General features: G+C 51.0%; 1 protein-coding gene across 1 annotated transcript in view; it reads right to left on the bottom strand.

Annotated features, from left to right (window-relative positions):
- Positions 1-737: 737 nt before the first annotated feature.
- The window catches only part of STARD10 (StAR related lipid transfer domain containing 10), a 39,924-nt gene continuing 14,420 nt past the window's right edge, over positions 738-26,241 (bottom strand). Inside the window, exons 2-6 of the mRNA XM_087720930.1 lie at positions 17,483-17,630; positions 16,504-16,607; positions 10,234-10,351; positions 8,191-8,243; positions 738-4,358 (exon numbers count right to left, since the gene is read on the bottom strand). Of these exons, the coding sequence (XP_087577056.1) occupies positions 4,131-4,358; positions 8,191-8,243; positions 10,234-10,351; positions 16,504-16,607; positions 17,483-17,630 (651 nt within the window). The 3' untranslated portion in view covers positions 738-4,130. The remainder of the gene's footprint in view (positions 4,359-8,190; positions 8,244-10,233; positions 10,352-16,503; positions 16,608-17,482; positions 17,631-26,241) is intronic.

Genomic DNA, 26,241 nt, shown 5'->3' with positions numbered 1-26,241 from the left:
TTTCCTCCCTCTGTTCATCCTTCTCTTCTCTACTTCCCTCTTAAAGGGGCCAAGAGACTCTGGAAAAGATGAGCCTTCTCGTCCCTTCCAAGCAGTGGTGGGTTTTGGAAATTTTTGGAACCTACTCTGTGGGTGTGGCCTCCTTTGTGGGAGTGGCTTGCCGGCCATGTGTTTTCTTTCTCTCTCTCTCTCTCTCTCTCCCCTTCCTTTTCTCTCTTCATCCCTTTTTTCTTTCATGTCTCTCTCACTCTTTTTCTTTATTTCTTTATTTCTTCCTTTCTTTCTCTTTCTCTATCGCTCTGTGTGTGTGTGTGTGTGTGTGTGTGTGTGTCAGTGGTGGGTTTCAAAATTTTTGGGAACCTCTTCTGTAGGTGTGGCCTGCTTCCCGGGTCCACTGGTGGAACCTCTTCTAACCAGTTCGGTAGATTTGACGAACCGGTTCTACCGAACTGGTGCGAACTGGTAGGAACCCACCTCTGCTTCCAAGGCTCTCATTCCATCAGGTGGAGAAGCCCACTGACGGGTGTCTGTGGGCTCAGCTGTCCTCTGCTGGTCCATTCCTTTAAGCCCCTCGTTCGAATCCTGGCACTGGTCGCAGGGCGTTTTGCTCCTGATCCTCCAGGAGAGCCTGTCGCCTCCACCCCTTTGCAAGTGAGACACTCCAAGAATTTGAACTCTGTTTATTTTGAAACAAATGATCCAGTAACAAGATATGAAATCCTATCCCCCCCCCATTTTCTTTTAAATCCCTCCCCCCCTCCCCCGAAATGCAAAAGGGGCTATAGGGAAAGCAGCCCCTGAAAGCTACAATAACAATCCTACAGTTTAAGGCTAGTCAAATCTCACTTGTCTTGCTCCACTAGCCTTCCAGACTCGGCAGGGGGCAGTGAGAGTGAGAGAAAGAGAAAGAGAAAAAGGGAAAGAGAAGGAGAAGAAGAAAGAGAGGGGGAGGGAAAGAGAAAAAAGAAAAAGATAGATGGATGGATGGATGGATAGAACGAGAGAATGAGAAAGAGAGGAAGAATGAGAAAGAGAGAAAGAGAGGAGGGAGGGAAAGAGAAAAAAGAAAAAGAGACAGATGGATGGATGGAGAGATAGAACGAGAGAGAATGAGAAAGAATGAGAAAGAGAGAAAGAGGGGGGAGGGAGAGGGAAAGAGAAAAAAAGAAAAAGATAGTTGGATGGAGAGATAGAACGAGAGAGAAGGAGAGAGAGGAGAAAGAGAAGGAAAGAGTGAGAGAGAAAAACAGAAAAAGAGAGAGGGGGGGGCAGAGAGGAGAGGTCTCATGGAAAGCATCCCCCCCATATCTCCTGCTGCTAGACCCCCAAAGTAGGGGCTCCCCCACCAGGCAGGTTCTTCTCCTCCAGCACAGAAAGAGCGTTAATAATCCCGGAACGAAGGAAGCAGGTGGGAAAGTTCTCTCGGTTGCCCCAGCTGCCTTTCCAAGCTTGGTTTAAGGGAAGGAAGGGCAGAACTGGGGGCGGCGTCACAAGAAGCAGCAGCCTAGAATCCTGACATAGCCACAAACTAAGGCCAACTTCCCTTGAATCCCCTCCACTCTAGCCGGTGCTGACTGTGAGTAGAGAAGATTCTCGGGGCTTTTAGCAATGAATCAGGTTCACTGAACCGTCTCACCTGGAGGGAGAACTGGCCTTTCCCACCTGGATTAGCCCAACATGGGAAGGAACCCCCCCTTGTTTTGTAGGCAGCTCATCCCCCCCCCCCAAAATCAGCTGACACACAGATACACACACACCCAAGCTCACTTTCATTGGGAGGAAGAGGAGCAGACAGCAGAGGTGTGGACACCGGTTCGGCTGAATAAGTAGTAACTGGGCCGGACAGGTGATTGTACCCGTTCTATCCTGGGCGCTGCCATCTTTATTTTCTGTTCTGCACATGCGCAGAACAATCTTCATTGAAAAAAATGTAATCCCCCCCCCTTTTTTTTAATGGTGTGCACATGCGCAGATCTTTTTATGTGCAAATGCGCACGTGCGTGGAGCAAATTTTTTTCGGGCACTAAACCGGTAGTAATGCCGGCAGGAACCCACCCTTGGCAGAGTTGCAGCCAGTTGAGGGTGGCAAGGTGTCCCTGCCCTTGGGAGTGGCCCGCCTGGCAGCCGGAGAAGGCGGGTGGCACCTTCTGCTCGGTCCCACCGTCAGAACATTGTGCCTCCGTCCCTGGTGGCTTCAAGTGCCCGTTGGCCAAGAGCCTGGAGACCTCAAGGAGGTCTCACCCAGGATGCCAAGCGATGGGGGTGTCCTCTGCAGCAGGGGGTCTCCCACCTTGGCCGGCTGAGGAATTCTGGGAGTTGAAGTCCACAAGTCGTAAAATCGTCAAGGCTGGAGACCCCCCCCCCACTTTCTCTACAGGATGGACTCTCCTCCAGAACTCTCCGAGAGCTGGCCCAGAAGGACCTTTTGCTTCTTGGGGGCCCCATCGTTCCCACCCGGGGCCCAGCTGAGACCAGCAGGGTCAAAGCAGGGGGCTGATGCCTCTCCGGAGTAGCAGAAGGCTTCCCTCCAAGCTGAAGGACTTCACAGGTGGCCACGGCAGCTGCAGAAGGCAGCCAGATGTTGGGCAGATGAGCCATGGGATCAAAGCAGAGAAGGGTTGGGGGGGGGTCCACCTTCTCCTTCCAGTCACACTCCATGCCCACCTTTGTATCGGTAGCCCCCGACTTACGGCCCCAACATTTCTGTTGCAAAGCGAGGCATTCCTTGAGTTGAATTTTGCCCCACTGGACGAAAGGTCTCACCACCGTTGTTAAGAGAACCACCGCAGCAGTTCAATTAGTAACACGGCCATTAAGCGGGTCCAGCTTCCCCCCCCCCATTGCTTGTCAGAAGGTCGCCTAAGGGGGGTCATCGTGTGACACACACACCGGGACACTGTGACGGTCGTAAATATGAGTCAGTGGCCAAGTGTCGGAATTCCGATCACGGGGGGGATGCTGTAACGGTCGTAAGTGTGGAAAATGGCCATGGGGTCACGTTTTTCAGTGTTGTTTGTAACTTCGGTCGCTAAGTGAACCGTTGTAAGTCGAGGACCACCTGCGAGGTGAGAAAGCAAGGGCACGTGCCACGGGTTGCAACGGCACAACAGAGAGCGGGGGGGAGGGGGCCACGGGACACAAAGGGCCCTTGCGAAGGTGCCCTCAAAGCTCTGGAGGCTTTCCGTGTCCCTTTCCCCCCGGGGGGAGCCAGGCCAAAGAAAGGCAGACCCATCCCAGGGTTAAGGATCTCGGGGAGACCCATGGGGGAAGGGGGGACTCTTCTCCTTCTGGGGTCCAGAGATGGTGGGCAGGGGGCCTTGTCTGTGTCTGTGTCTGTGTGTATGTGTGTTTGGGGGAGAAGTGTCTTGTCCTGTGGGGAGGGGCTGTTTGGTAGGGTCAGATGCTGCCGTCCACTTCGATGCGGCCATAACACAACACCAAAGTGGCTGAAGGCTTCATAACGCCCCCCACCCATGCCCCCCAGGGGTTCCCTGGCCAACGCTGGAGGAAGCCAAAGACACTGGAGGAAATCCAGCAGCCTTCCTCATCTTGCTTGGGGGGGGGAGGCCTTCTGCTATGTGCCCCCCCCCCAGTGAAGGCAAAAGGCTTTGCACGGGGGGGGCGATTTTTCCCTGCCAAGGAAGAGCCCCCCACTCCTGCCCCCTCCAAGGAGCAGCAGATGACTTCATGGGGAAGAAACCTCCTCCATCCTCCAGATCACCTGCCATTGTGCAAAGCTCAGGGGTCCTGTGGAAAGACCCCTCCTCTCTGCTTTCCTCCCCCCCCCCAGCCCCCCAGGAGCAGTTGCAGAAAAAGCCAGGAAGGAAACCAGGCGCAGAGCGATGGGGGGGGGTCTGGACGGGGGCGGAGGGGAAATTGACCACAGGAGATGCCGAAAACTTTGCTCTCTGGCTGAACCATCCCAGGAGCCACCGATACCCCAGCCCCCTCTGGAGCAGGAGAAAGGATCCCGTCCTACGACCGGCGCTAAATGAGACCGCCTCCCCCCTTCCTCCTTTGCAAACCCAGGGAAGAAGAAGCCCAGGTGGAGAGGGAGGGGGGATCAGACTGGGTGGGTGGGGGCACAGCTCTCTCCCCGCTCTCCCCCTCCCCCTCCGGCCGGTGGGCCCTCAGTTGAGGCTGTCCTCATCACTGCCTTCGGCCCGCTCTTCCTTGCTCTCGGCCAGGCTGCTCTCGTCGATGTTCTCCAGGGAGTCGGCGTGCTGGATGGAGAGGTCGGAGAGAGCCAGGCTGGGCAAGGCGTTCTGCTCCGGGTAGAGCCAGGGCTTGAAGTGGGGGCTGTGTTTCTGCTTCCAGTCGGGGTACTTGACGCAGGCCTTGTGCATCTTCTTCATGGCCTGGAAGGCGGCGGGAGGGGGGGAGAGGGGCAGAAACAAAGGGAGAGGAGGAGGGAGGGAGGAGAAGAAGAAGGAGGACAAGAAGGAGAAAAAGAAGAAGGATTTTAAGGCCCCAAACAGCCCAATAAATGCCCTCAAAATGGTCCTCAAAATGACCCCCGAAAAGCCGTTTTTTCCCCCCCATTTCCAGGCTGTTTCCTGGTGCTCCGATGCCCACGAAGACCAGCTGGCCACCCCACAGGTGAAGCCAGAAGAGAAGCTGGCAATGGCCTGTCCGTGTGCCCACCGAGAGGGCTTTGCCTGCCACCTCTGCCCCGCGTGCCATAGTTCACCATCACGGGTGTGTGGGGTCTCCTGCTTGCGCAGGGGGTTAGACTAGAACAGTGGTTCCCAAACTTGGCAACTTTAAGACTTGTGGACTTCAACTCCCAGAATTCTCCAGCCAGCAGAGGAGTTGAAGTCCACAAGTCTTAAAGTTGCCACGTTTGGGAACCAATGGACTAGAAGACCTCCGAGGTCCCTTCTGGCTCCGTTCTGATGGAATGATGCCTTCTCACACCTTCCACCTGACACCTCGGGGTCATTGCTGAGCAATGTGCAGTATCTGAATAGCAATAGCAATAGCAGTTAGACTTATATACCGCTTCATAGGGCTCTCAGCCCTCTCTAAGCGGTTTACAGAGTCAGCATATCGCCCCCAACAACAATCCGGGTCCTCATTTCACCCACCTCGGAAGGATGGAAGGCTGAGTCAACCTTGAGCCGGTGAGATTTGAACCGCTGAATTGCAGATAACAGTCAGCTGAAGTGGCCTGCAGTACTGCACCCTAACCACTGCGCCACCTCGGCTCCCTTACCTATACATAGCCCCCCACCACCCACATGACAAGCCCCCACCACCCCCAGCCCCGCACTCTGCCAGGGCCCTCCCCCCCCCTCCGTCTCCGGATCCACGGACGGGCAGGGAGCCCCCTTTCTGCGGGTCTCCCCAGGATTCAACACTCCCTGCAAATCTCAGGGCTCGAAATGGGCCAAGCCGCCTTTGCAAATCCCAGGCCTAACCCGAAGAGCTGCTGAGCCCGTCTCGGTCACGGGAGAGAAAGGCGACGCTCCCCCTTCTCCAAAAGGCTTTGTTTGGGGAACACAAAGCCACCCTGGAGAGGAGAGAGAGGTTTTTCCGTCTCTGGAAAACTGATACGCTTCAAGCCCACAACAAAAGCCGCCTCGTCCTTTTGTCCGCTTCTCCGGCATGGTTTTTTATTTTTTTCCTCCCCTTTTCATTAGCTGGAGGTTAAGGTTGCATTTGCTGATGGGGTCATTTTCCTGGCCACTGTGAGCAGGGCACTTAACGCCATCTCTCAGCCACCAGGGAGGGAGGGAGGAGGAAGGGGCCAGAATACAGAACAGCAAGGTTGGAAGGGACCTGGGAGGTCCTCTAGTCCAACCCCCCCCCCCTCGGGTTAAGAGCTTGTTAAGTCTTTCCTCATTTATCGTATGGTTTCCTTAACAGAACCCTGCAGTGGTTCCCAAACTTGGCAACTTTAAGACTGGTGGACTTCAACTCCCAGAATTCTCCAGCCAGCTCTGCTGGAACCACTGGTTTATGGGATGAGATAGTGAGGGTAAGAGACAATTGGACTTCAGAGCAATAGCAATAGCAATAGCAGTAGACTTATCTACCGCTTCATAGGGCTTTCAGCCCTCTCTAAGCAGTTTACAGAGTCAGCATATTGCCCCCAACAACAATCCGGGTCCTCATTTTACCCACCTCGGAAGGATGGAAGGCTGAGTCAACCCTGAGCCGGTGAGATTTGAACCGCTGAACTGCTGATCTAGCAGTAGCCTGCAGTGCTGCATTTAACCACTGCGCCACCTCGGATTTGAGGTGATTTAAATTTTGAAAAGCACTGTTTCTCCACCCTTGAATTAAAGCAACTCTGGGTAGTAAATAGATCTTGCAAAACCGACTCTTGTAGATTTCCAAAAGTTTTATCTCTGATTCCTGGTCTCTTGCTTCTTAGGAGAATAGGAGGGGGGCGGGGGGCTTGCTGCTGCTGGAAATAATTTCAGAGGTTGGGGGTTTTGGGATTAATCAATCAAGACTCCGATGTTATTGATTCCTTTTTATGGGAATCTGAAAAGTGGAGTTGAAATGGAGATGAATTATTGATGCCAGGCGTGGAAGGAAGACTTCGCATGTTCACTTCTGCCGGTGAACGGCCCGGGAGGTTTGCTTTGATCTTAAAATGAGGTTGACGTCATTAAAAAGAAGAAGAAATATTTCAAAGATATGACGAGGCTCTTCAAAGGAGAGTTTTTTAATAGGTTTTTGCTGGCAAATCGCTTTGCTGTTAGAGAGGGAGTTCAGGGCTTGGAATATAAACTGGTTTGGATTTGGGGAGTGAAACTGACTGAAGATAGTGAAAGTTTTGACTGGCTCTTAAGGAAGATGGCTAAATGACTGGTGACAGGTAGTCCTTGACTGCGCTTGGGTCACCTCCTTAAGCCAAGGGGCGTCTCCCACTGATTCCCAAAGGTGCTTTTGTATTTGTATTTATTTGTATTTATTAGGATTTATAGGCCGCCCTTTTCCCTGAGGGGACTCAGGGCGGCTTACAGTCATTAGGGAGGGGGTGCAATTCAAAAACAAACAATATGTGAATAAAATAAAATGATAAAAACACAACTTGCATTCAACACTCAACACTCGGGCGGGGTGAAATTAGAAACTTATCCCCAGCCCTGTTGGGATAGCCAGGTCTTGAGGGCTGCGCGGAAGGCCTGGACGGTGGTGAGGGTGCGTATCTCGACGGGGAGATCGTTCCACAGGGTCGGAGCTGCAACAGAAAAGGCTCTCCTCCGTGTAGTCGCCAGTCGACATTGACTGGCGGATGGGATTCGGAGGAGGCCCAGTCTGTGCGATCTTATCGGTCGGAGGGAGGTAATCGGCAGAAGGCGGTCTCTCAAGTACTCAGATCCACTACCATGAAGGGCTTTAAAGGTGGTCAACAGGACCCTGAAGCGCACCCGGGGATCAACAGGTAGCCAGTGCAGCTCGCGGAGGATGGGTGTTATGTGGGCGAACCGCGGTGCGCCCACTATCACTCGCGCATTCTGAACTAACTGCAGTCGCCGGATGCACCTCAAGGGCAGCCCCATGTAGAGCACATTGCAGTATTCCAGCCTAGAGATCACAAGGGCTCGAGTGACTGTTGCGAGAGCCTCCCGGTTCAGGTAGGGTCGTAACTGGCGGACCAGGCGAACCTGGGCAAATGCCCCCCTGGTCACAGCCGACAAATGATGGTCGAGAGTCAGCTGTGGGTCCAGGAGGACTCCCAAGTTGCGGACCCTGTCTGAGGGGTATAAAATTTGACCCCCTAGCCTGATAGATGGAACATTGGCCAAATTGTTGGGAGGGAAACACAACAGCCACTCGGTCTTGTCCGGGTTGAGTACCAGTTTGTTAGCACTCATCCAGTTCTTAACGGCCTCAAGACCCTGGCTCATCACGTCCACCGCTTCATTGAGTTGGCCCGGGGCGGACAGATACAATTGCGTATCGTCCGCATATTTTCCAAAAGACAACAGGATTTTCGCTTCTTGTCCAAGAAGCTTCTGCAGTTCTGGAGAAGTTCTGAAGCTGCTTGGATGAGAAGCGAAACCTCTTCAAGAAAAAAAAACAAGTCCAGCTGCCTTTTGGTAAACAAACCACCTTTAGGGGTTGGATGGCTGAGAGTCTCCCTGGACATGTCCCCTGCAACAGTCCTGGCCCCCGTGAGCCCAGGTGAGCCAGGCAAATGCAGGAAGAAGAGAAAAAGGGATCCCAGCTTACCTTGGGAGCCAGGAATTGGGAAGACTTATTCACTACCCACTTTGGCAAAGAGCCTGCAATGGAGAAAAACCAAAATATTCGTCACGGCGCAGCTGACTCAGGCGGCTCCAAACGATGTGCAGAATGGAGACACACACACCCCCCGGGGATTTTGTGCAGGGTGCACCTACACGCCCACACCTTTGCAACACCTGAGACACCCACTCCGAACCTGAAGCAGGAGGGAGACCCCCCCCAACCCAGCTTGTGACATACAGGCAGTCCTCAACTTACAACGAACTTACAAGTCCGTTCAGAAGTTACAAAAGCACTGAAAAGAAGTGATTGTTCCATTGTTCACACTTATGACCGTTGCAGCATCCCCGGGGTCACAATTATTGTCAGGGAGTTTGGAAGCCGCACAAACCATCAATATTTGACGCCACAAAGCGATTCTGTGTCGGCTCCAGTCGGAATCTGTGGAAGGTAGTAGTAGCTATGGATTTATTTATGCGATTGGAAACACAGATGGTCAGGAATCAACTGGCATCAACTGATGGGATTCTGGGTGGTCCTCGGTTTATAGCCATTCACTTAGCGATGTTTCAAAGTTACAACGGCACTGCAAAAAATTGACTTATTGCAGAATCCCCATGGCCCCGTGATCAAAATCTAGCCAGTCGGCAACTGGTTTCATATTTATGGCGGTCACAGTGTCCCCGGGAATCACATGATCATATTTTGTGGCCTTCAGACAAGCAAAGTCAATGGGGAAGCCAGATTCACTTAACGACCGTGTTACTAACTTAACCACTGCAGTGGTTCGCTTAACGACTGTGAGGGAGAAAGGCCGTAAACTGGAGCGAAACTCACTTAACAACTTTGTTCCTAAACCACGGAAATGTTGGGCTCAGTTTGGTCATAAATTGAGGACTACTTGTATTTATGGCAGTTGCACTGTCCTGGGGTCGCCACTTGGAACCATTCCAGGCAGCCTCTGGAAAGCAAAGCCAACGGAGGAAGGCAGATTCGCTTAATGAAATGAATCACTTAACAACTGCACTGATTCAGTTAACGACTACGGCAAAAAAGGGTTGTAAAATGAGGCACAACTCATTGGACCCCCGCCTTGCTTAGGAGCAGACATTTTGGGCTCCGTTGTGAACTATATAGGTAGTCCTCGAGTTATGACCAAAATGTATTTTGCTAAGTGAAATGTACGACCGGAATGGACCACAGAACATCCGCGGACAAGCCAAAATTATGTGGAGAAGAGAGGAAAGGAGAGGGAAAGAAGAAAGAGGAAAGGAGAGGAAGATGGGGAGGGGTAGGAGGAGTAGGAGAGAGGGCAGGAAGGGGAAGAAGAGGAGAGGAGTGGGGGAGGGGGAGGGGAAGAAGAAAAGGGAAAGAGGAGGAGAGAAGAAAGTAGAGACGGAGGGAGGGAGGGAGGGAGAAAAGGAAAGAAAAACAGGTTTGGGGTAAAATAAAACAGGCATATGGGATGGCAAGCAAAGCGATTTCGATTTTAGAAATATTTAAAATTGCTAATACACAATGTTAATAATAACTATTGAGAATGGATATTCGCAGTTGCATGGATGAGATTAAAAAATTTTTAAAAACCGTTTTTTGGGGGGGGAAATCCAGTGAACAAGCAAGACCGTTCTTAAGTGAGTTTGCCCCGTTTTACGACTTTTCTTGCCAGTTGTTAAGCGAATCGTTGTGTGTTTTTTTTAAGTTAGCCACGTGGCTGTTAAGTGGCTTGGCCCGTCGGAATGTCGTCAGAGGGGATCCCAGGGACTCTGCGGCCATCATAAATATGAACCAGTGACCCAACCCTCTGAATTCTGATCTTGTGACCACGGGGATGCTGCAGCGGCCGTAAGTGTGAGAACTGCCCATCCGCCACTTTTCCCAGGGCTTCAAACGGTCCCCCTAACGGAAGGGTGTTAAGTCAAGGATTCCCTTTGCCATCACAGCTTCCCAGGAGCCCCGGGGAGGCCAGGGCCCTGTTGCACCTCTGCAGCGCCTCCCTTGGCGCACGGTGGGAGGGCGCAACCTTACCTTTGGGATCCACCTGAGCCAGGTAGGTGAGGCTGCAGTTCTTGGCTCCTTTCCCCTGGATCAGGTAGCCTGTTTGGATGGAGACGGCTCTGACCATGTCCTTCCGCGGGGGGTATTTCTGAAACGAGACCCCCATGGAAAATGTTAACTCCCTGGCCCTGACATGAGCTGTGCATTGATTTCAATCAGAAAAGACCTGGAGAGGGACCTTGGAGGTCTTCTAGTCTGACCCCCCCTCAATCCCACTCAAGCAGGAGACGCTATAGTTATTAAAAGCACAGGAAAATGGAACGCTTAAAAAGATATTTATTTATTTGGTTGGTTTAATTTTTTCCGTCAACTCAAGTCAGCATAGACCTACCAAACCCAATGCTATTCCTTATGTTTTTTTTTATTTAGTTTAGTTCTGATGCTTGAACCGTCGGCCTTTCTAAAGTTAGTTCCTGGGTAGAGTTCTGAAGATAATCTCAGAAGAAATAAAACTACCAAGAGCTTAAAATTAGTTCTATGTTATCATGATATTCAACAAATATACAATGCTACTAAAATGCAGATGTGGAAAAGTTCACAGCTCGGTGGGTTTCATCAGATTCACTTCTAACACAATGGATGCAAACTAGTGATGGTGTTTTGTTTTGTGGCCATGAAGAGAAGGAAAGGGGAAACTGAGGTCATAAAATGGGAAGGACCTCATTAACTACTATAGGCTGGGGTTGTATTTTTTCATGGGACTTTGATTGATTGATTGATTGATTGATTGATTGATTGATTGATTACATTTATATGCCACCCTTTTCCCCGAAGGGGACTCAGGGCGGCTCACAATTCAAATCAGGGAAGGGGGTACAAAGGGAATAAAAAAAGACGAACATAACAATACATAATTTAAAAACACACAACGGTCATACCATTCGAGGCGGGGGGGGGGCAAAAGCTCTTTAGCCCCAGGCCTGTCGGAATAGCCAGGTTTTGAGGGCTTTGCGGAAGGCCTGGGGGGTGGTGAGGGTTCGAATCTCCACGGGGAGTTCGTTCCAGAGGGTCGGAGCAGCCACAGAGAAGGCTCTCCTCCGGGTAGTCGCCAGTCGGCATTGGCCGGCGGATGGAATTCGGAGGAGGCCTAATCTGTGGGATCTAATCGGTCTAGTGGAGGTAATTGGCGGCTTCATATGTTTTAAACCCTTTAGAGAGGGTTTAAAAAAAAATCCTTTGTGATATATAGATCCATTTTCAAACTTACACCACAGCTTTAATGCTAGCAGCTTCCAGCACTTAAGTGCCATGTGTCAAAAATCAGTCAGCAGTTGCTGTTCCATATCATTTCATGGCTGTTCGATCTCTCCTTAAAAACCTCCAGTGTCACAACTTCTGGTGGCAACTTCTGTTCCACTGGTGAATCATCCTCACTGTTAGGAGGAAGTTTCTCCTTGTATTCCAACTCTCAGGCTGGTGGGTGAAATTATCCGCCCCTCAGGCAGGGTTCGCAATCTGGGAGTCCTCCTGGACCCACGGCTGACTTTAGAGCATCATTTGTCAGCTGTGACCAGGAGGACATTTGCCCAGGTTCGCCTGGTGCACCAATTGCATCCCTACCTGAACCGGGAGGCACTCGCAACAGTCACTCACGCCCTCGTGACCTCAAGACTGGACTACTGCAATGCGGTCTACATGGGGCAGCCCTTGAAGAGCATTCGGAGACTCCAACTCGTCCAGAATGCAGCCGCGCGAGCGATTGTGGGTGCACCTCGGTACACCCACATTACACCTATCCTCCGCGAGCTGCACTGGCTACCCATTAGTCTCCGGACCCGCTTCAAGGTGTTAGTCGTTACTTTTAAAACACTACATGGTATCGGACCTGGGTACTTGAGAGACCTCCTGCTGCCAATTACCTCCTCACGACCGATTAGATCCCACAGATTAGGTCTCTTCCAGATTCCATCAACTAGTCAGTGTCGATTGTCGACCCCCCGGGGGAGGGCCTTCTCTGTGGCTGCTCTGGAATGATCTCCCCGTGGAGATTCGGACCCTCGCCACCCTTCAGGCTTTCCGCAAAGCCGTCAAAACCTGGCTGTTCCTGCAGGCCTGGGGCTGATGAGTTCCCAGCCCCACTCGAATTGTTGCGGCTGTTGATGAGTTCTTAATCTGTTTTGTATTTGTCTGTCTTTTCGTTTTTTATACTTCCCCTTTCCCCAATTTAGTTTGTTAGCCGCCCTGAGTCTCCTCGGGGAATACAAGTTCCATAAAATTAAACTAAACTAAACTAAACTCCTTAATTCCAGATTGCTTCTCTCCTTGGTTAGTTTCCATCCGTTGCTTCTTGTCCTCTGGTGCTTTGGATAATATTCTCATCCCACCACTTCTTTCTGGCAGCCCCTCAAATATTGGAATGCTGCTATCATGTCGCCCCTCGTCCTCCATTTCTCTAGGCAAACCCAAATCCTGCAACCGTTCTTCATATGTTTTAGTTCCCAGGCCTCTAATCCTCCTCCTTTTTCTTTCATTCGCAGACAGAGACGGTGGAAGCATCCTAAAGCCGGGTCTCCAATCTTTGCAATTTTTTAGGATCTGTGGACTTCAACTCCCCAGAATCCCCCAGCCAGCCAGGTTTCTTAGCCTAAGGTGGAACTAGAACTCTTAGTCTCCTGGTGATTGGCCCAAAAGGCACCCTGTCCGGACGGCCACTTCATGGATTTGTTATTGGGAAGTAAAATGTTACAGAGCAAAATTATGTTTCTGTAAATATAAGGTTGGGTCCGCCGGAACGCCATCCCGAGAATCCATCAGAGAAAGTAAATGAGCAAGGGCCACAGCGGAAAGGAGGGAGGGGGAGGAGGGAAAGGAAGAAAGGGGAAAGCAGAGGAAGAAAGGGAAGTAATAGTAGGAGAGAGGGAAAGAAGGAGAGGAGAGGAAGGAGTGGGGGAAAGAAGAAGGCAGAGAAGGGAGGATGAGAAGGAGGAAGGAGTACGGTTGTTGCAAAATAAGATGGAGATACGGGATGGCAAGAAAGTGACCCAAGCTGTGTTTTTTTTATGTTTATAAGAAGATAGTGATAAATGTTAATAATTAATAGATCCATCTTAATAGTATCTATAAGAATGTATATTTGTGAATGTTATTTGAAAGGAAAAAATAAAAGACTTTATGGGGAAAAAACTTCACATTTGGGTCACACTTTTGCTTCCGTGCCCGTCGGCATGAAGGGTGGGTGGGTGGGTGGGTGGGTGGGAGGGAAGCCGAAGGGGAGGGGGAGTATGTAGGAGCCCAGGGTTCACTTTATCGGCGGGAGACTGGTATTCAAGGTCAACCGCCCAGGAAGGAATGTGGCCGCATGCCAAGGAGGAGGGTCCCAACCACATCAACACCTCATTTGAAAAGGATTGGACAATCGAGGGCTATGGGGAGGAGGGGAGGGGCAGGGGGAGAGGATGCTGGCGAGGGGGAATTATGCTTGGGAATTTGGCACCAGAACCTTGCTTTGCTCCGCTGCTTGAAAACTCTGCCGTTTACACCCAATAGTATCAAGGATCGGTCTTACTTAAAGGCCGAGGCAGGGCAGAGCCACCATCCACCCGGAGGACTATTCTACGGTGGGGACCGTGGCAGCCGGCTGAGAAAAGGAGGAGATGGAAAAAGGGGCCACGTCGAGGCCAGAGGGCACAGGTGAGATCCCCGAGCGGGAGGCGGCGGAGGTGGAACCCCAGTCAGCTCAGAGAAGAACCTGCCGTGGCCAGGCTGACCTTGGCGCTCGGAGGAAGACATTGACATGGAAAGCGAGGCCTTGGCCCCCGTGCCCCGAAGGGTCCCCAGAGAGAGGGCGACCTCGACAGTCCCTGGGAGTCAGGCAACGGGAGGAGGAGCCCCCAGAGGCAGCCCCGGTCGCCCGAGGGCCTGGAACCAGAGATTGGCACCCCAAAGTGACCATCGAGCCAACACGGAGGGCCGAGCCACGAGACCGCCAAGCCACGGCTGTTGAGCGAGCAGTTGGCTTGTCTGGAGAGCGTTTTGCAGGGCAAATGCTTCGTGATCCAGTGGACCAAGCCACTGCTACAGCTCAGCCCGCCCCAGCCCTCCTGGTCCCTGCCCTGCCCCCAGCCCGAGCCGCCCTGGTGACCAGAGGTGCTCGTGGGTCACTCCGGATACCGGGGAAATTCAACGGGGACCTGAATCAGTTGCGCCCGTTGCTCCTCCGCATATATGACTTCATGGCAACATACGCAGACGTTCTCCCCAACGACGAGGCCAAGGTATACTGCGTAGTAAGAGTCCTGTACGGGGAGGCTGCCGACTGGGCCGTGGCCCTGTACGAGGAGCAGGCCAAGGAGCTGCGTGACTTCGAGGCGTTCATGGCCACCCTGGAACAGCGCTTCAAGGACCCCCTGGCCGATCGGAAGCTCATGATAAAACTGCAAACCATCAGGCAGGGCGGCCGAAAAGCCCTCGCTTACGTCCAGGAGTTCCGCTCTCTACACGATCAGCTCAGGTGGAAGGGCGAAGAAATGCTCCTCGAGTATTTCCAGCAAGGCTTGGACCCAGAAGTGCTTTTCGTCTGCCTGCGCAGAGGTCCGGCCAAGACTCTCCAGGAGTGGTATCTCCTAGCCCAAACGGTGGACTTTGACCTGACTGAGATGTACAACCGACAGGACCGGACCCCAGGACTGGGCAGGCAGGGACCCAGCTTCAGACAACGCCCGATCAGGTGCGTCCGGTGTATGGAGCAGGGCCATGGGCTGAGCGACTGCCCTCGCCTGCCATCGACCCCCAAAACCCTGAGGCTAAGGAAACCGTCTGCCAAACGCAATACAGCGGCATGCGAAACTCCACCATCAAGCGAAGACGAGGAAACTGCGACGGAAGACGAGGGGTCAAGTGTGGAAAGCGACAGCTGATCGCAACTTTTTCTAAGGGTGGCTGAACATTATTCTTACACCTTTGCTGGGGGTGGGGACCGAAGGGGAAGGGGTGGAGGAGCCCAGAGGTCACTGTAGCCGCCGGAGACTGGAATTCAAGGACAACGGCCCAGGGAGGAATGTAGCCACATACCAAGGAGGACCGTTCCAGCAACATCAACACCTAGTTTGATTGGACCACCGAGGACTAATGGGCGGGAGGGGAGAGGATGCTGTCAAGGGGGGATTCTTTTGGGGAACTTGGTGTGGGAACCTCAGATCTGGCTTTTCTCTACTGTATGCTCGGCCTTTAGTAAACTATACCTTTTGGCCCAATGCAGTCCAGGATGGTTGTTACTTAAAGGTTGTATCTGATTCGGAGCCGACTATCGTGCCCAAGGCAGAACTCGAACTCACCGCCTCCTGGTGATTGGCTCAAGGTCCCCCAGCCAGCTAAGGCAGGACATAAACTCACAGCCTCCTGCTTTCTAGCCAGGTGCCTTAACTGCTGTGCCAAACTGGCTCTCATCTGGAGCTTTCCTTGGTCCCAATTGGGCAGGCCTTCCTATCACAGGAAAGTGGAGATGAGGTGGAGGGAGGAGGGATTGGAGATGGAGACGAGAGGGAGATAGTCCTGGAATTGGAGATGGGGTGGAGATGAGATGGCCGTGGAGATGAAAGTGGAGATGGGATGGAGGCAGAGGTGGAAGTGGAGGAGATGGAGGTGGAGGTGAGATGGTCTTGGAGATGGGATGGAGGTGGAAGTGGAGGAGGTGGAGGTGGAGATGGGATGGAGATGAGATGGTCTTGGAGATGAAAGTGGAGATGGGATGGAGGTGGAAGTGGAAGTGGAGGAGATGCAGGTCAAGATGGAGGTTGTGGTGGAGATGAAAGTGGAGATGGATGGAGATGGAGGTGAAGATGGAGATTAGGGTGGAGATGGAGATAGTCTTTCAGATGGAATTGGAGATGGAGGTGAAGATGGAGAAGGTCTTGGAGAAGGCGATGAAGAAGCAGGAAGCATTTCTCTCCTCTCTTGCCTTGGCTTTCCAGAGAACTGGGAAGGGGCCCTTCTGAGAGCCTTTACACAGACAAAGACACACACACACACACACACACACACACACACACACACACACAGACGTTCCTTCCAGGGGCCAAGATCTCCCTTGCCTGCCTTGCCTACAGCTCTTCCTCCTGCCTCCCCAGGTGATTCTCATCCCACCAGAGCTCCAAGGACACAGGTGGTGGCTACAGAACCATCTCGATTTTAGTGACCCCCGCTGACTGCCCAGCAAATGCCCTGCTCCCCACCCCCCACCCCAGCCTCCCCAGCCCCCCCACCCCAGCCCATCCCCCCACCCCGAAGACCCTTGTTACCTACAGGATGCTTGACCGAATAGTTCATGATGATGTAGTCGCTGCCCATCGGCAGCCAGGAGCGCAGCGTGATAACGTCCCGGTTCTTCAGGGGTTTGGGACACTTCCCTGCCAGGGGAGGGGGGAGGGGACAAGAGAAGGGGACCCGGATGAGTCAGGGGGCTCCAAACAGCCGGACACCCCCAGCGGACGGTTTCTGCTTCAGGCGGGAAGACGCTTCTGGGTAGCCGAATGTCCAGGGTGGGATTTGAATGATTCCACCGCCTGGGAGACTTTAGGGGGGGGGCAGAATCAGGACTCTGATGGAGCCAAGCCTCAATGGTTGTGGTCATTTGAGCCAGGCTCCTTCCGCCACCTTCGCAGAAATTTATCTAGCATAACCAAACACCTGGGCTCCTATGGGGTCCTTGCTGCTCTCGGAGCGTGGAGCCTTTCTTGAAAATGTCTCATGACCCAACTAGGGAACATCATCAGTGCTAGGAGGGGGGAGGAGGAGGAGGAAGACTGTGGGGTCCTTGGTGCTCTCGGAGCTTGGTGGCTTTCTTGCAGGTGTTTCATGGACCAGCTAGGGAACCGCATCAGTGCCAGGAGGGGAGAGGGGTTGCTCTCTGTCTATATACAGAACCTGGTCCTGTCACCGGGGGTGAGGACGTCCTTGATGAGGCCGTTCTTTACTGTTTGATTGGTGGTCTGAGTTGGTTGTTCCTGGATGGGGCAACACTGATAGGACAAGCCATCTGTATGTAAACAGAGGGCAATCCCCACTCCCTTCTAGCACGGGTGATGTTCCCTAGCTGGGTCACAAAAGGTCCATCGAAGACCCCCTGTATCGGATGAGGAAGTTGGCTGCTCTAAGTGTCAAATCCGAAACCCTCACTGGGCCCCCCTCCCGGAGCGAATCCCCATGGATCAGCCTCCCTCTGGGACCCATCTGGCCCCACCTTCCCCCACCCCCACCCCTCCCGCCCACCCCCCTTTCTCACAGGCGTAGTATCCCACGTCTGCGTTGACGGTCAGTTTGCCGATGTCGAAGGTCTCGATGACGTTGGTGTCCCACTTCTTCCTGTACTCGATGTCGTGCAGGACGTCGTACAGTGTTTCTGCGGAGACATCTTTGCAATCCATCCTGCACTGGAGAGAGACCGGACATCAGGAACCTCCGTGGGTTTACGCAGGAGTAAGCCCAGCTACGTCCCCCAGGAGGGCTCTCCCTCTGCGGTTAGCCCGCCTCAACTTACGACCACAACAGAGGCCAAAATTCCCATCGCTAAGTGAGACATTGGCTTTGTCCCACTGTATGACCTTTCTTGCCACAGTCCTCTAGTTACGACCACAATGGAGCCCAAAATTCATTTTGCTAAGTGAAATATGCGACCACAAACGGACCACAGAAATTCTCTCGAGGAGCACGACGGTTCTCGAGTTTGCCCCGTTGTACGACCTTCCTTGTCACAGCCATTAAGTGAATCACGGCAGTTGTAAAGTGAGTCACGTGATCGTTAAGTGAATCCGACTTCCCCACTGGTCAGAAGGTCGCCAAAGGGGATCACGTGACTCCGGGACACCCTGACCGTCATAAATATGAGTCAGTTGCCAAGCATCTGGTTTTAATCGCATGACCCTGGGGAATGCTGCAACGGTCATAAGTGTGAAAAATGGCCACGCATTTTTTCAGTGCCATTGCAATTCTGAATGGCCACTAAATGAAGCTGTTGTAAGTCGAGGACTACCCATATTGCCCCAAAGGGCCTTTCTCTGGTCTGAAAGAAAATTTCTGGCGTTTGGGCCCAGCCCTTCCGGTCCAGCCTCCCCTCCCTAAAACCTCCTCTTCTTCCTCCGGCCAAACAATTAGGATTAATGATGCCCTTTTCAGCTAATGACTCCTTAAGATAACGGAGAATCTCTGCCCCAAAAACACAGAACCTGCCTTCAAAGAGGAGGAAAGGGAAGCTGATATGCAAATCCAGAGATGCTTTTCGTGTTAAAAATACTTTAGGAAGAGATGCATTATTTATATTTTTTTATCTATTCATTTAGAAACCGCCCTGCTCTCTCGCAGAGCATGGAAGGAGGCATAGAAACGTAATGTAGATATCTATATATCTATATATTTCTATCTATCTGTATCTATCTATCTATCTATCTATCTATCTATCTATCTATCTATCTATCTATCTATCTATCTATCTATATCTGATTATCTCTATCATCTGTCTGTCTGTCTGTCTGTTATATCTATCTATCTATCTATCTATCTATTCATCTATCTATCTATCTATCTATCTATCTATCATCTATCTATCTATCTATCATCTATCTATCTATCTATCTATCTATCTATCTATCTATCTATCTATCTATCTATCTATCTATCTATCTATCTATCTATCTATCATCTATCTATCTATCTATCTATCATCTATCTATCTATCTATCATCTATCTATCTATCTATCTATCATCTATCTATCTATCATCTATCATCTATCTATCTATCTATCTATCATCTATCTATCTATCTATCTATCTATCTATCTATCTATCTATCATCTATCTATCTATCTATCATCTATCTTTAGAGTCACAACCCCTGGTAAGCCCCAATTATGGGAGGAAGCTAACAGCTTCCATTCTCTGTCAATTGGCTTGTCAGCTTCCTCCCATAATTGGGGCATACCAGGGGTTGTGACACTAAATATATACCTTCTTCCCTGGCTTCAGCTGATAAGGAGGACCTGTGGCTTAATGGCTAAGACGTCTGCCTAAGATGCAATACAGCACAGGTTCGAATCCCAGTAAGGGTATGGCTAGCTGATGAGAGCTAAATAGCTTGAAATAGATCTATACTAGTCTCCCTTTATTTAATTTATCAGCACAAATATAACACACACACACACACACACACACACACACACAAACACACACATATATATATATATGAAGATTGTAATAGGAGGGGAGTTACAAAGAAGAAATAAAACCATAGGATTTTAGTAATGATGGAATAATAGCAATATTCATTCTCTCCCTTATGGGGGCAGCCCTCTGCCTAGATTCTAGTAGGAATCCCCACGGAATTCAGAGGAGGCCCTGCCTTCTCCATCACACTGCCCTTTGCAGTGAATGTCCAGTGCATTCGCCAGAAGATGACAAAATGCAGAGAGGCCCCAATTTACAGGCACCAATTAACCGTCCTGTTGTTAAGCAAGACCTTTATTAAGCGAGTTTGTCCCATTTTACAACCTTTCTTGCCACAGTTATTAAAGGGATCTTTGTAATTGTTCCTGACTTGATGTAACATCTTGAGCCACGCTTCTAGACCTCAAGAAGTTGAAGACGGGTGGACTTCAACTCCCAGAATTCCCCAGCCAGCATAGATGTAGCATCTTGAGCCATGCTTCTAGACCTCAAGAAGTTGAAGACGGGTGGACTTCAACTCCCAGAATTCCCCAGCCATCATAGATGTAACACCTTGAGCCACGCTTCTAGACCTCAAGAAGTTGAAGATGGGTGGACTCCAACTCCCAGAATTCCCTGAGGTCCATCAAATACAAATTTAGATGATTGTTTTGTTCCTGAAATCTGCCCAGCTCTTATTCTACGGATAGTCCAAAGCTCCACCAGGCACATGGGTGCGCGTCTGTGCATGTGGGGCAGGCACCCAGAGCTCCCTGGTGCCACGAGAGGACTGCCATGTGCCCGCCCTGCTTCCCCAGCCAAAACGGGGCCTCTGGTCTCGCTTTCCAAACTCACTCATTATTAATCAAAGTTATAATTTACTCCGGCTGGCAGGCCGAGCTACTAAATATTTCATTGGCCCCGTGAAATGATGCCTCTTCTGCCACCCGGCCAGCGCCCGCCGAACAAAAGCAGAGGGGTCTCTGCCCCACACAAAGGTCGGGGCCCCTGCAACCGGAGACCCACCGCCAGCTGTGAGCCTCCTCTGCGGAGCCTCAGGTGGGCAGGAAGGAGAATTCAGTCTTTTGTCCCGGGCAACGTTGCATAACTGGTTTCAAATGCTGATTTTTCCACCCTGCAAGGATGACACCAAATAGGACTTCTTGCAAATGATGGACAGTTTTTTGAGGGCTGCCCCAAAGAAGAGGGGGGTCAAGCTATTCTCCAAAGGCAGGAGAAGAAAGAAGCAATGGATGGAAACTAACCAAGGAGAGATTCAACCTGGAATTAAGGAGAAGCTTCCTAGCAGGGAGGACAATTAACCAGTGGAACGACTGGCCACCAGAAGTTCTGGGTGCTCCATCATTGGAAGTTTTAAGAAGAGTCTGGACAGTCGTTTTTCTGAAATGATATCAGGCCTCCTGCTTGGAAAAGGGGTTGGACTAGAAGACCTCTAAGGTCCCTTCCAACTCTATTGCATTGAGATTAAGTGTGCTGGCACAGTGGTTAGAATGCAGTACTGCAGGCTAATTCTGCTGGCTGCTGGCAATTCGAGTCTCACTGGTTCAAGGCTGACTCAGCCTTCCATCCTTTCCCAGGTCAGTAAAATGAGGGCCCAGATTGTTGCGGGCAAGAGGCTGACTCTGTAAACCGCTTGGAGATGGCTGTAAAGCAGTCTTCCTTCCTCCTCCTCCTCCTCCTCCTCCTCCTCCTCCTCCTCCTCCTCCTCCTCCTCCTCTCCACAAACCCCCCTCTCTTCTAGCACTGATGATGTTCCCTAGTTGGGTCATGAAACATCTGCAAGAAAACAACCAAACTCCAAGGACTTCTCAGTCTTCCTCCTCCTCCTCCTCCTCCTCCTCCTCCTCCTCCTCCTCCTCCTCCTCCTCCTCCTCCTTTGTGGGCTGCCCCAAGGAAGAGGGGCTCAACCTATCCTCCAAGGCACCTGAGGGCAGGGCAAGAAGCAATGGGTGGAAACCAATCAAGGAGGGAAGCAACTTAGAACTGGCAGGGAGATCAATTCTTCAGTGGGACAGAAGCTGCCTCCAGTAGTTATGAATGCTCCAACACTGGAAGTCTTTAAGAAGAGATTGGATAGCCATTTGTCTGAAACGATATAGGGTTTCCTTCCTAGGCAGGGGGTTGGACTAGAAGACCTCCAAGGTCCCTTCCAACTCTGTTATTCTATTCTATTTCATTCTATGGATGGAAGGAAGGAAGGGAGGGAGGGAGGGAGGAAGGAAGGAAGGAAGGAAGGAAGGAAGGAAGGAAGGAAGGAAGGAAGGAAGGAAGGAAGGAAGGAAGGAAGCAATAGCAATAGCAATAGCAATAGCAGTAGACTTATATACCGCTTCATAGGCCTTTCAGCCCTCTCTAAGCGGTTTACAGAGAGTCAGCATATTGCCCCCAACAATCTGGGTCCTCATTTTACCCACCTCGGAAGGATGGAAGGCTGAGTCAACCCTGAGCCGGTGAGATTTGAACCGCTGACCTGCTGATCTAGCAGTAGCCTGCAGTGCTGCATTTAACCACTGCGCCACCTTGGAAGGAAGGAGGGAGGGAGGGAGGGATTCTCCAAGGCACCCGAGGGTGGAACAAGAAGCAATGGGTGGAAACTAATGAAGGAGAGAAGCAACTTAGAACGGAGGAGGAATTTCCTGACGAGAACAATGAATCAGTGGAACAGAAGTTGCCTCCAGAGGTTGTGAATGCCCCAACACTGGAAGTCTTTAAGAAGAGATTGGATAGCCATTTGTCTGAAACGGTATAGGGTTTCCTGCCTAGGCAGGGGGTTGGACTAGAAGACCTCCAAGGTCCCCTCCAGCTCTGTTATTCTGTTTTCCTCCTCCTCCTCCTCCACTTCACACCCCCCCTCCCTTCTAGCACTGATGATGTTTCACCACCCTAGTTGGGTCGTGTAACATCTGGAAGAAAACAAGCAAGCTCAGAGAGCACCAAGGAGCCCCTCCCGTCCACCTCTGTCTATCCCAAGTCATCGGGAAGGAGCCAACAGTGCCAAAGGAGCCTGAACATCTGGCTGGCTGATCCAATCGACTTTAGCAGTGCATTTATTCAAGGCGTATGTCAGCCGAGCCCCAGCAAGTGCGAACGAACGGCAAAGCTGCAGCGGCTCCAACACCATCAGCACAACACAATGAGAAAGTGAGAAAGAGATATGCAGAAATATGCAAAGCGGGAGGGAAGTTGGATCCCAATTATGCAGCCTTTGGGGCCTTTTATTCCTTTATAGGTTGATGGTTTCACAGTTTATATCTCCTGTTCTTCTCATTCCCTCTCTCACCCTCCTTCCTGCTGGCTTTCAAGTTTGCAGAAGAGCCGTGATTTGTTAAAAATAGTCCGTGGCTTAATTGGGAGTCTGGGATTTAAAATTTTGTCTTTGTATTTTTTTTTAAATCTCCAGGAATTTCTTCTCCCGGCCCCTCCTGGCAACCAGCAGTTTAAAATAAGAGGAGGGGGAGGAGGAGGAGGAGGAGGAGGAGGAGGAGGAGGAGGAGGAGGAGGAGGAGGAGGAAGAGGAGGAGGAGGAGGAGGAAGAGGAGGAGGAGGAGGAGGAAGAGGAGGAGGAGGAGGAAGAGGAGAAGGAGGAAGAAGAAGAGGAGAGGAGGAGGAACAAGAAGAGGAGGAGGAGGAACAAGAAGAGGAGGAGGAGGAGGAAGAGGAGGAGGAGGAGAAGAGGAGGAGGAGGAAGAGGAGGAGGAGGAGGAAGAAGAAGAGGAGGAGGAGGAGGAGGAGGAAGAAAAGGAGGAGGAGGAAGAAAAGGAGGAGGAGGAGGAGGAGGAGGAGGAGGAGGAGGAGAATTATGGGGTCATTGGTGCTCTCTGAGCTTGGTGGTTTCCTTGCAGACGTTTCATTACCCAACTAGGTAACATCATCAGTGCTAGAAGGGAGGGGGGGCTTCCTCTCTGCAAGCAAGCTACCAGCACCTGTATATTGAGCAAAGCCCACTTCCTTCTAGCACTGATGATGTTACCTAGTTGGGTAATGAAACGTCTGCAAGCAAAGAATGGAGTTCAAAGACACAATTGTCCCCTCTAAATGCCCGTCGCTTAGAGGAGGTTTTTAAATATATTGATGCATTGGGCACGCCCATTAATATGCATAGCCATGCAGGAAGTTCTCGACTTATGACTGTTTGGCTCAGTGGCCATTTAAAGTCACAGTGGAATGGGGGGAAAGTGGTTACAGGCTGTCTTCGATTTACGACCATTCACTTACTGGCCATTTGGAATTATAAGTCATGGAAAAAACTGAGTTACAGGCTGTCCTCGACTTACAACCATTCACTTACTGACCCCTTGAAGTTAAAACAGCGCAGAAAAAAAGTGACTTACAGGGAGTCCTTGACTTACGTCCATTTGCTTACTGACCATTTGGAGTTATAAGTCACAGGGAAAAGTGACTTTCAGGGAGTCCTCGACTTACGTCCATTCATTTAACGACCATTCAAGGTTGGGTGCTGGGTGACTTTGTTCCAGTCACCAGGTGACGGTGAGTTCTAGTCCTGCCTTGGCCGCGAATGCCGGCTGGGTCCCTCAACCGGTTATGCCCAACCTACCTTACAAGGTTATTGTTGGTGGGCAAAATAGAAAGAGGGACTATGAGTGACGTATGTTTCTCACCTTGAATTACCTATAGTAATAATAAATGTGGGATACAAGTAAGCAAATAAATATGAATCAAGAAAAAATTCTCTCTTGATTCCTATTGTTGAGAAGGTGATAAGGAAAACATTAGAATGCGCAGGAATGAACAGATTAACATTAGCAATTAAGGAGAAGGAGCAAAGTGAATATTATATGATTTGGGAAGTATTTTACCAATGGTTGGAGAGAGAGAGAAAAGGGGAGTTTGGAAACGAAGAAAGCTAAAAAAATAAGTAGATAATAATAATTAGATAAAGATATAAATAAGGTGAAAACTGTTAGTATGTGCATGATGGGAATGATGTTTAATGTTGATATGATATTATTACTAGAACAGCTATGCTGGCTGGGGGATTCTGGGAGTTGAAGTCCACAGGACTTAAAGTCGCCAAGGTTGAGAAACATTGTACTAGATAGAAGATATTAAGAAGAAAAATGGAGAATCCTATAACGTTTTTAAGTGCCCGATATATTCTAATACTAAACGTAGGGAAATAATGTTCCTATGAATGTGGGAGATGTGGCGAAAGAGGTGTTTGCGCCCAGACGACACGCGGCAGAAGGAAAGGTGGAATATTTAGTTTTGTAATTGAAAAATAATAAAACTTTTTTAAAAAAGAAAAAAAAATTCTCTCTTGCTTGGATTCTCTGCCATCTGTGTGTCCCTCTTAGCCCCCCCCCCTTGTGTGTTCAGTCTCCCCCACCCCACCTGGGTTTCTGGGGGCTCCCTCCAAGGACCCCCCCCCCAAACTGCTGGGTCAGTTTGGAACCCGTGCTGGGCATCTCCCTTCCAATGAGGCCACCGAGCGACAGGATGGCCTTATCATGGTTTGATTCCCCATCCGTGCTTCCATCTCCCTTTCGCCAGTCGGGAACTGCGCCAGGCGCCACACAGGATGGGGGGGGGAGGACTCTCTTGTCTCCCCAGTCCTGCAATTTTGGATATCCTGTTGGCGGTTCACAGATGCATTGCTCCCCCTCCCACCCGCAGAATGCAGAGTTCTCTCTGCCCCCCAGGGACGGAAAGCCGGTTGCTGGCGGTGCCTCTGCGCATGACGGAGCCAACATGCCAACCGACTCACGAACACCCTTTTTCTCACCTGGGGGGGGGGGGTGCCAGCCGTTGTGGTTTTTTTTCCCCACCTGCGACTTCAGCAGCTGCAAAAGCTCTCCAGACGAAAAGGAGGGAGTCCTCGACTTACGACCATAATGGGGCCCAAGCTTTCTGCTGCTAAGTGAGACGTTTGTCAAGTGGGTTTGCCCTCCCCCCCCCCGTTATGACCATTCATGCCGCGGCTGTTAAGGGAATCGCTGCGGTTGTTAAGTCAGCCACGTGGTTGTTAAGTGAATCGGGCTTCCCCCCCTGCTTGTCAAATGGTCGCAAAAGGGGATCGCGTGACCCCGGGGATGCTGCAGCTGTCATAAATATGAACCAGTTGCAGAGTGACTGAATTTTGATCATGTGGCCATAGAGATGTTGCAACGATCGTAACAGTGGTGGTTTCAATTCATTTTACTACAGGTTTGCTCGTCCGTGCGCATGGGCGTGCGCATGAGCAGAAGCGTCCGGGTGGGTGGGTGGGTGGGTGGGCGGAGTCTCCCACCACCATCACTACCGGTTCGCCCAGTCCAGGGCAAACTGGCATAAACCCGCCTTTGCATCGTAACTGTGCAAAATGGCCGTAAATCACTTTTTTTCAATGCTGTTGTAGCTTCAAACCGTCACTAAGTGAAGTGTTGTAAGTCAAGAACTACCTGCATACAACAAGAGAGAGGTTGAGACTTGAAGGCATCAAATCCGAGGCTAAGAGGGGCCTTGGAGGTCATCTAGACTGAGCCCCCAGGGCCAGCATGATCAGATCAGGGAAGCCAGCTCACTCCTTTTTACACATCGGAGCAGAGGCTTCTTAAGTCTTTGCAAAAATTGGAGCTGTATGTTGTGTGTGAGGAAGAGAAGCTGAGGAAGGGGCGGGCGATGCGAGGGGGCGGCCTACTCTTGCTTTACAATGGGGATTTTATTCTATCTTTGCAATGGGGACGCAAGGGGATTTACTCCTGCTTTACAATGGGGGTGCAAGGTTGAATTCAGCTTTGCAATGGGAATGCAAGGAGGCTTACTCTAGCTTTACAATGGTGACGTCAGGGGAAAGTTAACTTCTGGTTTTCAATGGTGCTGCAAGC

Source organism: Thamnophis sirtalis, unplaced genomic scaffold (assembly GCF_051295495.1).
Source record: "Thamnophis sirtalis isolate CommonGarterSnake01/CBP01778 unplaced genomic scaffold, rThaSir2_p1.2 scaffold_8, whole genome shotgun sequence".
NCBI classification, from domain to species: Eukaryota; Metazoa; Chordata; class Lepidosauria; order Squamata; family Natricidae; genus Thamnophis; species Thamnophis sirtalis.
The sequence above is the reverse complement of the archived record's forward strand: the minus strand, read 5'-3'. Positions and strand labels throughout refer to the sequence as shown.